Source organism: Phocoena phocoena, chromosome 7, assembly GCF_963924675.1.
Source record: "Phocoena phocoena chromosome 7, mPhoPho1.1, whole genome shotgun sequence".
Lineage (NCBI taxonomy): Eukaryota > Metazoa > Chordata > Mammalia > Artiodactyla > Phocoenidae > Phocoena > Phocoena phocoena.
In genome coordinates, this window is record NC_089225.1 from 21078746 (window position 1) to 21092144 (window position 13399).

The following is a 13399-nucleotide window of genomic DNA, read 5'->3' on the forward strand; positions in this document are numbered from 1 at the left end:
CAGCCAACCAGGGGCAATGTTTCATTTCCGCTCAAAGGGCAAAAACATAATCACTATTTTCTTGTAAAAAGTGGTACACTGCATGCTGGCTCAGCCCCTGCGATGCTGACCCTTCTTAGCAGTGAAGATAAATCAGCCACAGAGGAGAACTAAGGCCTCCCCAACGGGTATGTGGCCTGTGGCTGCATACAGATGCTTGCAGCAACGAATGGAGTCACCCCACGTGGTATTTATCCCTGCTCTCAGAGCTTGTCAGTGTTAGAACTTAATCTACAAAGATAAAAGGTGATTCTGTCAGATACAGACATCACAGTTGCTAATCGTGTGAATGAGAATTAAATGATGTGGGGATGATTCTATACACAGAAACAGCAAACCTAGGTGTCATCATTTGCCAAGGAAACAGATTTCATGTTTATTCTTAGCACCAGGGTAATTCATAGGCACTGCCTGGACTGATTAAAATGCAACCAGTGATTTGACTCTGCAACGGGCCACAAAGTGCTCTGCTTTTATTAAACTCGAAAAAGGTCATTAAAATTACTCAACAAATTTTCATTTAGAACAAACGCGCAGGACTGTTCTTACCAGGGAGCGATTTTGTTTCAGCTGAAAGCTTGCTGGTAAATCTTCCCAAAGGTCTAATTTTATATCCAAAGGAATGAAATTACAGTTCATCCGGTTTCCATCCTGATTATGGATTAGGAAGGCAATATTAATACATTTTGTCTGTAGGCACTAATAATTATTTTAAAAGTAAAGAATTCTATTATGGCATCGCATGCCCAGTCTCCTAAAAGATAAACTGAGGAGGCTCATTCTAGACAAGATTCCACCCACACAGCTCCCCTGAAAGAATGCTGAGTGGAGAAGGAGGGCCAGGCTCTCACGGCTTCTGGGTGTCCTCACTGCATTCAATCTTAAGGGCAAAGGATCCCATGCAGAGGGGTGTGGTCAGTCAAATACGAGGTTTAAACATGAAGTATTTCTTTTACAAAGGGAAAGAAGAATCTTTGTATACGGAAATCTACTGTATAAACAATAGTTGAACCCACATTCTATAGAATTCTCTCAGCCAAAAGGTAACGTTACAGTTCCCACATCACTTTGGGGGAAAAAACATACAAAAAGTACTTACATAGTGATTAAAAGTTTAGATATGTAATCGTTACTCTAAACTCTGCATTAGACACGGGATTCTGGCTGAAATGAACAGTTCTTTAGAGGTATACTATTAACATGACATAAGATGCTAAACATCTGTTACTGCTCTTCCTTTTAAAGGGTGCTCTTTTAGGCACTGAACTAGAATTTTTATCCAAGTTTCTGTTTCTAGATTTTATTTCAGATCTCCTAAGGTAAAAAGGAAAGCTTTCATCCGAACTCTCCTGTAGCTGTGAAAATCCCTGTTGACATTTCATCTGCTTAGTGTCTCAGGTTTAGAAAACTGATTGAACAACATTTCATGGCAAGGGGACATGTAAGTATTTAGAAGAGTCATAAAAATGCACTTGAGACTAGTGCACAGGCGGGGGCGTTCGAGCCAGAATGTGGGTCAGGGAGGCCACGGTATTTGCCCGGCGGTGGGCACACTCCACTCTACCAGGAGTTTGCAGTTTCTCTCCGGTCTCCACCCAGGGGGGAAACACCCTGATCAGAGATGATCCAGGATGCAGAGGCTTCACTGAGAGTAAGAAGTTTAAGGGCTTCTGAATTCCTGTATGTGCTCTGCCTGGGGTCCGCCTTCCGGCTTCTGGACCTTCCAGCCCCTGGGGGATCCGTTCTCTGTTATTCTCAGATCATGTAGACATGATGGTCTGAGAAGCACAGCCTGGAACTCCCCATATAAGGGGACAAGGAAGCACAGGCACTTAGACCTGTCTCTAGGTGAGCAGAGGGGTCCTTGGTGCTCCCCGAGTCTAGAGGTTCCACATGGTGGACCAAAGTCCAAGCCTTTAAGGGGAACGTGTCCTGTCTTCATTCTCAGTATCGCTCTTGGTGGTGGTCCTACAGTGGAGGCTGCCTGGGGCTTCTGGTATTCAGGATCCTAGCCAACTCTAATCTTCTAGCAGTATCTTCTAATATTCAGTTAGAACTGAAGATTATTACGTGGTACACCATCTATCTGTATCTAATATTTGGTTTAGCAGAAAACCCATAACTGTGTTTGGGCAGCTCCAAATAAGTTATCTTTAAAAAGGCATTCTGAGAATTCCCTGGTGGTCCAGTGGTTAGGGCTCCACATTTCCACTGTGGAGGACAGGATGGGTGACGGTTCTAGCCCTGGTCGGGGAACTAGGATTCCGCATGCTGTGTGGTACGGCCAAAAAACAAAACAAAACAAAACAAGACCAAAAAGGCATTCTTTCAATAGGGTGACCCATGAGTTTAAAAATGCACAAATACTATTTTATGATACTTATGAAGATTAGAGGTTTGAAACCGTAGAACAAACAAAAGTGTTCATAATCTTAGCAATTTTTTCTCTCAAACACTCACACTAGTTACTCTCGACCAAAGATTCTCACATGGTCTGCAAGACCCTTTCAGAAGATCCAGAGAGTCACAAGAGTTTTATAGTAATAGTACAACATCATTGGCCTTTTTCACTCTCATTCTCTTATGAATGTACAGTGAAGTTTCCCATGCACAGGCAGATCTGAGAATCCCACTGTCTTCTACTGAGACTTCAGAGAAAATTGCTAAAACTGTAAAACAATGCCACTTTCCTCACTGAACACTGTTTTTGTTTTGTCAGATATAATTAGTTTTCATAAAAATACGCTTCTTCTATAAATATATAATGGACTTACTCTTAAGCAAATATTTTAAAGTGTTTCCATTTTAATTTCAAACAGTAAACATCAATAAATATAACCCACATAAACAAAAGCTCTTTGGGTCCTCAACAAATTTTAGGAGTGCAGAGAGGTCCTGAAAAGTCTGAGTGCTGCTAACCCGGGCTATGGCGGGAATAGGAGCAATCCTGTTATTAAAGCTTCCTCGGGTTTACTCCACACGGATGGGCAGGCTTAGGCTTCTGTAAAGACGCTACTGCTGCTGTAGCTGCAGGATCAGTGCAGGAGCCAACTCTGAGTGAGAGCTCATGACGGCCAGGCACTGCGCTAAGTGCCCTACAGGAATTAGCTTATTCTGTCCTGGCAACAACTCCTCCATATTTTACAGTTGAGGAGACTGAGGCACGGAGCAGTTAAGTACTGTGTCCAAGACTCCACAGTTAGTGACAGATTTGAACTGAGGCACCCTGGCCCTGAAGTCTACACTCTTAACTACTATGCTGTTTACCTCTCATTGCCTTTAGATTTAACAGAGGAATGTGAAAATTAGCTTTAAGGAGGAAAAGAACTTGATGCCTATCTCATTGCTAATAAAATTAATTATCTCCACTGAAACATGAGAAAAGGAAGCCTTCTGTACGTTTCCAGAATCCACATGAAGCTTACCTTAGTATAGACATGAATCCGGTCAGTGTTCTTACTTGCACAAAACATTAAGGTATCACACACTGGCAAAGTGTCCGTACTCTTCAACTGTTCTAATAAACAAGATAAAAAAGAACCTGAAGGTGAATCTGCCCTCTGTCCAAAACAGCTTATTCTAATCTTCTGTGGGTTAGGATGATAAAATGGCTATAACAAATATATCAACATATTTGACGAAGTACATGTGTCTGGGTGTGAAATAAAACATGGTAGGCCATCTAAGAGCATATTGGCTTATGTGGTAACCAGCTGCTTTGAACTGTTGCTAATGACCCAACAAGAAAAAAAGAAATGCAGCATTCGCTAAAAAGATAAGAGTCAGGCATAAGGGAGAGTTTCCTGCCCCTTAAGAGTCCTTATCGATCTTGAAGGCTTCTAGAATCTATTCCTGTTGCTAGAGAGGGTTTAAGTTAAGACTGAATGAGCACCATTTTGGTTCTCAGCAGCAATACAGCTATGTCGAGGGCCACCTAAATGACTGATGGCCTATGGCCTGGTGCCTCACATTCACAAAAGGAGATGAGTGGAGAAGCCTCCTTTCTGATAATCCCTCTTTATGTTTCCTTTCTCAGTCCTACTGACTGATATATTCTGCAAGAGAAATAGGGTTATTCAAGCAGATCTAAATAATAATTACAGTTAGCACTTAGCAAGCACTTAAAATGTGCCAGGTACTGTTCCAAGTACATATATTAACACCTCTCAGAAATTAAGTAGGGCATTTTACAGAGGAGGAAACTGAGACACATTCATCTGCCCAAGGCCACTAGTAAGAGACCAGTAATCTGGCTCCAGAGCCTGTGCTCTTAACCTCTGCCAGAGTTCCTCAGTGACCTTTTAAGGTATTTTTCCAGATCTAGAAGTCTATGATTTTTGTTTGAGATTCTATTTAGCAATGTCATCTATTTTAATTTTTCTAATCAAGGCATCAGTCACTTTACAAACTTGGATTGTGGACTGTTCCCATATTTCATAAATTCAAAATGTACATTTTTTCCCACACTTTAACATCTCTGAAATCGGCATGCCTTACAGTCAATAATCGTGGCATTTTACAACCATGGTTGGCCAGGTGGCAGTTGTGAGGAAGTTGTCACTGCCTGAGCATAAGCTTAGTCATAACTACAATATCGTTGTCACTTTGACACTACACTTGAGATACAAGCATTGTTGTTACTGAGTATTAAGTTTAATTACCTTTAAAATGTCTTCAAAATGTTTCACTATGGTTTGGGATTGAAATGAAAAGTTATCACGTATACGAAAAACTTGGACACAGAGCAGAAGAGCATAAATTTGTTATTAAAGAAGCAACTATGTATCACCAGAGGAATAACCAGAATTTCTCATTGAGAAATTTCTTATTCTTGCCAAGGAATAACCAAGCGCTTCACGGGACCTAAGAAAGGGAGATCACTGCAAACAGAGAAAGATGTTTTATATTTGAATACCGAAATGTGCAAAAGGGTTGTCTATTACATGCCAAGCAAGGCAAGGGAAGGCAGGAGAAGCTGCCAGATCCCTCAGAACAAATGAAAGTGATGTCAAAGCAACAGAGGGTCTTATGATCTGGTCTGGGCTATCATTAATTTATTGTGTCGTAGCTTAATTGACAGAGTTGTTTTCTTTTTTAATGTACATAAAGTAAGTGCATCTCATAATCACTGTGTCTCCAGATTTGAAGAACTACGGTTAATGCATTAATGCTTAAAGATCAGAAGTCATTCTTTGATAAAAAGCATTACGAGAACAACTCCAAGTCAGTTGACATTCTTGGTAGCTAGTAGCTACATTAGGGGACATTTTTCTTTTCATTGTTTTCATGAAGTATAATTTAATGGTTTGAAACTACAGATAACGTATCTTTTGAAGATACAGCCATCCTTCCAGACCCCTAGAATTCCAGTTAGAACAAAACTACAGTTCCAGCGTGGTATATACCACTCTGGTTCTAAAAGAGCATATGTGGATAGAAGAAGCATTTTACTATAATGTGCCTTCTCTGTCTTCCTTCTGTTTTTCAAGTAAATTCATGTTAGTGAGTAGACGTGAAGCATATCGCTTTTGTGGCGGTCTCAGCCCAGTGATTTGAGAAGTAAAAAAAAAAAAAAAGAGAGAGAGAGAAGAGGGAATAGGTATGGGGGAAATGCAAGTTTCACTAGCAGAATAGAATTTTTAAAAGTTTAGTGATTTTTGGATACCAAGGGGGAAAAGGCGGGTAGGGTGGATTGGGAGATTGGGATTGACATACATACACTACTATGTATAAAAGAGATAACTAATGGGGCTTCCCTGGTGGCGCAGTGGTTGAGAGTCCGCCTGCTGATGCTAGCGGTCATGGGTTCGTGCCCCAATCCGGGAAGATCCCACATGCCACGGAGCGGTTAGGCCCGTGAGCCATGGCCGCTAAGCCTGTGCGTCCGGAGCCTGTGCTCCGTTAACGGGAGAGGCCACAACAGTGAGAGGCCCGTGTACCGCGGAAAAAAAAAAAAAAGATAACTAATGAAAACAGACTGTATATCACAGGGAACTGTACCCAATGCTCTGTGGTGACCTGAATGGGAAGGAAACCCAAGGAAGAGGGGATATATGTACACGTGTGGCTGATTCACCTTGCTGCACAGCAGAAATTAACACAGTATTATAAAGCAAGTATACTCCGGCAAATAAACAAATAAATAAAGTCTAGTCATTTTTGAAAAGTATGTGTAAGTAAAGCTAACATATATCTTCATCAAGGGACCAATTTGTAACTGATATGCCAGTATTTCCCTGCCATAGATGGAGAGACTCATGGCCCAGGTGATGACAATTGCCAGTTGCTGATTGTGGGTCTGATGTTTAGTTAACTGAGCAGTACGCTATCCTAGAGCAACAGCTTCATCAGCACTGGAGGGACTGTCACAGCAAGAACAAGGAAACTAGAGACAAAGAGTCTGAGTCTACATTGTCTACTTAAAGGCCGTTAAAATTAACAGATCTAAACAGGATCCATTGGAAGATAGTTCTGGGAAGACCTTGAGGAATTAGAGGAAAGGAAAGCTGAGTAAAGAAGAAAGGAGGATGCCCTGAGCTCAGAAATACTTAAACGAACATTTCATTTTAGAGCTATGAACCCAACTCTAAATTATCTATGTTTAACAGCAACTACCTTAAAAGAAAAACTGACAGTCCATCCCAACCATTTTGGGGTTGTTATAATGAGAACATCGACCTGTGGGTTACTATGGTCACCAACTGGGTAACAAAGAAAATAACCCAAAAGTACTCACAATCTTTTGCCAGTTGGCCCATAAAGAGTGATGTATGACATATAGGCTGGTATTTGTCAACCATCACAGCTATAAATGATGAATGGAAACAACAAAAAAGTAAATAAATCTGAGACACTACATGGCTGGTTCCAAACACACTCATGATTCACACAGTCTTGAAATTATTAAAAAAAAAAAAACAAAACCCTCAAAACCCTAAATATAAAATATGCCAGTTAATTGTAGCCATTTAAAAGAAATTCATGTGTGAAGGGTTAATGACCTCCTAAGTGGCTGTTAATAATCTGTCAATCTTACAACAATCCACATGGTCCAAAGGAACCCCCAAACATTAAAACCACCCTCTCACCGGGAGAATGGGCCAGGCTCAGTGGAGGCCGGGCAACAGGCCGGAGATAGTACATGCGGCCACATATGGGTTTAGCTCTCTGTGTAACATCTGAATGTCAGCAGCTCTGCTCTTCCAGCCATATGGTGCTTATGTATGTAGTTACAAGTAGTTGGTATTTTTAATACAAAAGGGAATACAAGGAACCTGGAACAAGGTAGTAATCGCAAGTCTACTAACAGTATTATGTGTCTACGTATATGGTTATTATTTGGATCCTGGAAATGGAAGCAAGACTTACCATCACCTGGCTGGGGTGTGAGTCTGTCCTCACCCTCAGTTTTTGAAACTTCTTCCTGGCTCTCAGCTAACGGTTTAGGTGCTGAATGTTTGGCAAGGACTTGTTTTTCCCCGTCAGAACTAGTCCATATTTTTTCGGAGGTGTCTTTCCGAGAATCATCTTTCTCGTTTCTGTTTTTATACTGGGTGTGGTGGAGGCTATCTATTTGTAGAACAAATTTGTACAACAAATAAACAAATTAATTTGTTTATTAAAATCAAACAAATAATTTACATTTAGGTAAAGTCATTATGTATTCTAAGCCCAATATAGAAAAGTAAGGTTAAAAAAAAGTCACAGCTAGGTTTTATAAAAAGAAACAAAGTCAACAATGTTTGTTCTTTCTTTCAAAACATGCATCGGGAGTCACTAAATACCAAGTACTACTCTAGGTGCTGGAGAGGCAGAGCAGAAGACAAGACAAGACAGAAATTTCCCTGCTTCCTGGGGATTCCATTCCAAGGGGCAGAAATAAACAGGTAAACAAATAGGATCTTTTCAGATAAAGAGAGCAAGTGAGTAAGGGGATGGGGTAGGAGGAGAAAAGCCAGCAGGCCCTTTTGAGCTGAGAGCTGCTCAGGAATCTAGGAAGCCTGGCCCCAGGGGGCCTGTATTCTTAGATTAGATTCTTAGTGTAACTGGAAGCCATTAAAGGGTTTTAAGCAAAGGAATGTAATGATCTGAGTTTTTAAAGGATCACTCTGCTGTGTAGAGAAGGACCAGCCTCTAGGAGGCTTCTGAGGCCCTGAGAGAGAGATGATGGTGGCTTCCAGTGGGACGGTAGCAGTGAAGATGAAGTGGCTGGAATCAAGATATATTGTAGAGGTTATACTAGCAGAACTTCATGAAGTGGCAGGAGAGGGAAGAATCAAAGATGCTGCCTCTAGGTTTTTAACACGATGTGGGGAAGATCGGGGGAGAGAAGATTTAGTGTTAGTTAGATGTGGTGGTGGTGAATCAAGAATTCCATTTTGGACAAGTTAAGCCTGAGGTACCCATTTGGACATCCAGGTGGAGATGTTACATAGGCCACTAGATACATCCAATCTGGAATTCAAGATACATCCAATCTGGGCATATGAGCTATAAGATGCTGAGTATAAGCACTAGCTGTTAAGAACAAAGCACAATACTAGTGTTCAATGTACATTATACCAAATTTTATCTAACATACTAGAGACTGCGTTAGCAACCTTTATAGGATTTTCCAGTCCTATATCCTAATATTGCTCCTTTAATTTTTTGAATTCCACTGTTTCCTCAAACTGTTATACGGCAGGTATTGATTTAAAAATTTGGATGAATTATGGGGGGGAAGGGATAGTTAGGGAGTTTGGGATAGACATGTACACACTGCTATATTTAAAATGGATAACCAACAAGGACCTACTGTACAGCACAGGGAACTCTCCTCAATATTATGTAACAACCCAATTGGGAAAAGAATTTGAAAAAGAATGGATACATGTATACCATAACTGAGTCACTCTGTCATACACCTGAAACTGACACAACACTGTTAACCAATTATACTCCAATATAAAATAAAAAGTTTAAAATAATAAACTAAACTAAAATGTAGATGGATTAGAATTAATTCTGCTTTTTAATGCTTTTGGGATGCATCCACATCAAGGTTGGAAATCATTATGTCAAACTGCAGTAGTATTAATCTAATAATTATAACTATCATATACAGTAATATCACCATTACTTAGAATATGTATTGATCTTGGGGACTTCCCTGGTGGCACAATGGTTAAGAATCCGCCTGCCAATGCAGGGGACACGGGTTCGAGCCCTGGTCCGGGAAGTTCCCATATGCTGCGGAGGAACTAAGCCCGTGCGCCACAACTACTGAGCCTGTGTGCCACAACTACTGAAGCCTGCGCACCTAGAGCCCATGCTCTGCAACAAGAGAAGCCACCGCAATGAGAAGCCTGCACACCATAACGAAGAGTAGCCTCTGCTCACTGCAACTAGAGAAAGCCCGCGCACAGCAACGAAGACCCAACACAGCCAAAAATAAATAAATAGATTGATTTAAAAAAAAAGAAAGAATATGTATTGCTCTTAATCAGACTGTTTCATATTCACAAAAGGTGTTTTGTTTTCTTAGACTGCTTGACAGTTTGCTTATTAAATCATCGTTCTAGAAATCTTCATTGCTGCTCTTAGTATCACAGAGAAAAATCAGAACTATAAAACCCTATTAGGGCTTCCCTGGTGGTGCAGCGGTTAAGAGTCCACCTGCCAATGCAGGGGACACAGGTTTGAGCCCTGGTCCGGGAAGATCCCACATGCCGTGGAGCAACTAAGCCCGTGCGCCACAACTACTGAGCCTGCGTTCTGGAGCCCGTGAGCCTCAACTACTGAAGTCCACATGCCTAGAGCCCATGCCCCGCAACAAGAGAAGCCACCGCAATGAGAAGCCCACACACCACAAGGAAGAGTAGCCCCCGCTCGCCGCAAGTAGAGAATGCCCGCACGTTCAGCAACAAAGACCCAACTCAGCCAAAAATTAAAAAAAAAGAAAAAACCTTATTAAACTATGATTTTTATTGCTCAGTCACTCAATTTACAGACTTCATGTGAACTGATATTATTTTGTAGTCACGAGATATTTTATTTTTATTGCCTGTAGCAGTTGGAAATTGAATGAGATAATGCAAATTGTGGGAGATATTATATGGAATAAGCTTGTGGCTCCAATTTAGTTCATAGACAACAGGTGTCCACATTACAAATATAACTACCCAGATGGCAGACTTGTCAGTTTTGGTAGGAACACCCAGAATTGAAGGAGGAAAGACTCAGCTACTGATTACATTTTCTTTCACATCAAAACTAAGGCAGAGGAGAGCAAGGAAAGCAGGAAGGAACTGGAGCATCAGAGCTTCTATCTTTGCTGAGTCTTCGTTAATGTCAATACTCAGAAGAATTCACGTAAGATGGAAAAGTGGATGTGTATAATTATTACAGTTGATAAAATTTTATTTTATTTATGATTTTTTCCAGTTTCCAAAACGGTCAACTTGGCATTTTCAGTTGCCATAAAAAGGGTCTCTAGAATTGGAAACAAAAGGAATACTAATGATCTTTTCTTAAGACAACCACAGTTGTTAATAATCATTTCAAAAATAAAACATCAGCAAATGGCATATCATGCTAGAAAAATATACTCTGAGGTATGTTTATGATTTCTAGTTTTAAATAGCATGTTTTAGAAAAGAATAAATTCATAAAATAGACATGAAATTGGTTTTTAAAAGAAGATCTATAGAGGAATTTTTATGATTTGTCATGGAAGAAACATTGGCACAATGAATATTTTACTAGGTAAAGAAGCTACGCCGGATTCATTTTGCTATTAAAAATAATAATCTGTAATTTATTTAAAAACAAGTATTATCTACAAAAGAAAGAAAACAGCAGGTCTATGACTATAAGGCATATTTGCTGCCATAGCAACAGAGCTTCTATTCCTGCCCACTGAATTCACATCCTGTTGGCATTAATCAGAAATGTCCATTTGTGCCAAATTAATGCCATGTCACAGACGCTGGGGGATATACATTCTTGACAGAACTGGGAGATTTTCACATTCCACAAGGGGATAAATTCACAGTCTTCACTATGTGAAGTTCTTCCTCCAGCTTAAAAGCTAAAGTTGGTACCCAGTCACACAGATCTCTGATGATAGCAGTTGTCTCTAAAAGCACAGGTTATCTGAGGACACCACTGCCAGCCCCCCTCATGGTTGCCCTCTGTGTACTCACCAGCACTGCCCCGAGGATTCTCACACATTTCACAGCAAGGTAACTGTGAAGTTACCTTGTTATTAATATAGGTGCAGAGAGCACACTGCCAGCCTTTACCAGGAAGGGGTGGAGTGGTGGCCTGGGCCTTGGCCTCACAGACCCTGTCCATGAGCGGAGCTTTGGTCTGCCTGGGCTGGGATGGTTTCTCCTCCAGGGGACTGCAGTGGTCATCGGTGGTGACTGATTTCATTATTTTAGCTTCAGGTTCAAGATCACTTTCATAATCTCTTGTAGCTGTTTTTCCAAGGTCTGCAGGTACTACAGTATTTTTCTCCTGGGAGACCCTTGATTCATCACAGGAGGTCACCAACTGTCTCTTCTTAGGGTTTGGTAAAAAGAATGATCGAATATCATGCTGTTTTTCTTTTTCAAACTAGGAAAAATAAAGGTATTAAATTAAGAGGCTATTGAGTATGTTCTTCCTAAATGAAACAGGTTAACAAACTCTTTTCATTAGCCATATTCCTTTATCTTTTGAATCCCTTGTTGGAAATGAATTCAATCATGCAATGACTCTTCACATATCCATACATGTAGAATACCACTAACACCTCCATATACTTTCTGTGTCTAACTTTTTTTAGCACTTACAATGTGCCAAGTACTTTACATAAATCAACTCATTTAATCCTCATGCCAGCTCTGTGAGGCAGGTACTAGTACTGTTATTCTTCCCATATTTCAGATGAGGACACTAAAGCTTTAGAGAAGTTAGGTAACTTGGCTATATGAGTTATATAATAAAAATATACTTTATAAACTATCTGCTCTAGATGTATGTCAAGGAAAGGAGGCAACTGTGTGTTTAAAAATTTCAAGTCAATCAAGACCTAGAAAAATGTTTTCATGACCAAACTATAAAGACGAACAATGTTCATAAACAATACGTTTTTCATATTAAAATACTTTCCTGACCAGGGAGCATTTTTCAAATAGCATTAAAGATATCAATTAGAACAGCTTCTTTAATAGACACAGTTTAATAATTATCTTTTTAAGAAATATATCTCTCTTTTCTAAGAACAGCAACTTCACTGTCTCATGTTTTTCATCTTCTTTTCAATGTGTAAATCTCAATCTCCTAGAGAAAGGAGGATACCCATCTCCACAAATGATTAGCCAGCAGTTAAGGTAAATTAAAGGAGTTAATTTTAGAGCAGTCCTGCTAAGGCCTGAATTGGGTACCATGGTGGACACACACTGTGCCAGACTGCATTTCCAAAAATGGTCATATACCAATTCTTATCCCATTTCGTGTACTTGCGACATTGACACACCTACATTTAGAGGTGGGGTCTGTGTTCCTCTCCCTTGAACCTGGGTGGACCTTTGTATCAGTCTCAACCAGCAGAATGCAGTGAAAGTATCACTGTGTGACTTTTGAGGCTAGGTTCTAGAAGCTAACGTGGCTGCTGGCACTCTGTCTGTCTCTTCTTCTCTGTATCTTTTGGGAGGGACACTAGCCTTTGAAAACATAGCCAGCATGTTGTGGGGAAGCCCAGGCCACACGGAGAAACCATGTATGGGTATTCAACCTGACAGCCCCATGTAGGCCCCTAGGTGACAGCCAGCATCCATTATCAGACATGGGAGTGAAGAGGCTTTCAGATGTTTCCTGCTCCCAGTCTTGGGATCTTCCAGCAAAGTCCCAGTCCTCATGGAGCAGATACGTCATCTCCATTGTACCCTGGTTGAATTCCTTATCCACAGAAACCATGAGAAATAATACATAACTATTGTTGTTTTAAGGCACTAAGTTTTGGGGTAATTTGTTACGTCACAATAGATTACGGAGACAGACACTATAGATAATGACATCCAAATATTGCAAAGAGATAGTTTACATAATAAATCTTATCTTTCTTTCTTAGTAGTGTTGCATAAGAAAGATTTAGCCAATTAATGGAGACAGAAGGATTAGTGGTTACCCGGAGCTGTGAGAAAGGGAAACAGGGAGTTATTGCTAAATGGTTACAGAGTCTCTGTTTGGGGTAATAAAAATGTTTTGAAAATAGTGGTGATGGTTGCACAACATCGTGAATGTAATTAATGTCACTGAATTATACACTAAAAATGGTTAAGATGGCAAATTTTACGATTATATATAATCACAAATTTTTTAATTTCAAAAA

General features: G+C 40.2%; 1 protein-coding gene across 2 annotated transcripts in view; it reads right to left on the reverse strand.

Moving 5' to 3' along the window:
• The window catches only part of ZRANB3 (zinc finger RANBP2-type containing 3), a 237638-nt gene that overhangs the window by 14051 nt on the left and 210188 nt on the right, over nucleotides 1-13399 (reverse strand). Inside the window, exons 12-15 of one of the 2 annotated variants that reach the window (XM_065880766.1) lie at nucleotides 11228-11640; nucleotides 7414-7622; nucleotides 3465-3556; nucleotides 589-690 (exon numbers count right to left, since the gene is read on the reverse strand). In XM_065880766.1, coding sequence (XP_065736838.1) covers nucleotides 589-690; nucleotides 3465-3556; nucleotides 7414-7622; nucleotides 11228-11640 — 816 coding nt within the window. Of the gene's footprint in view, nucleotides 1-588; nucleotides 691-3464; nucleotides 3557-7407; nucleotides 7623-11227; nucleotides 11641-13399 lie in introns of both variants that reach the window. The other variant, XM_065880765.1, reaches the window with a different exon arrangement.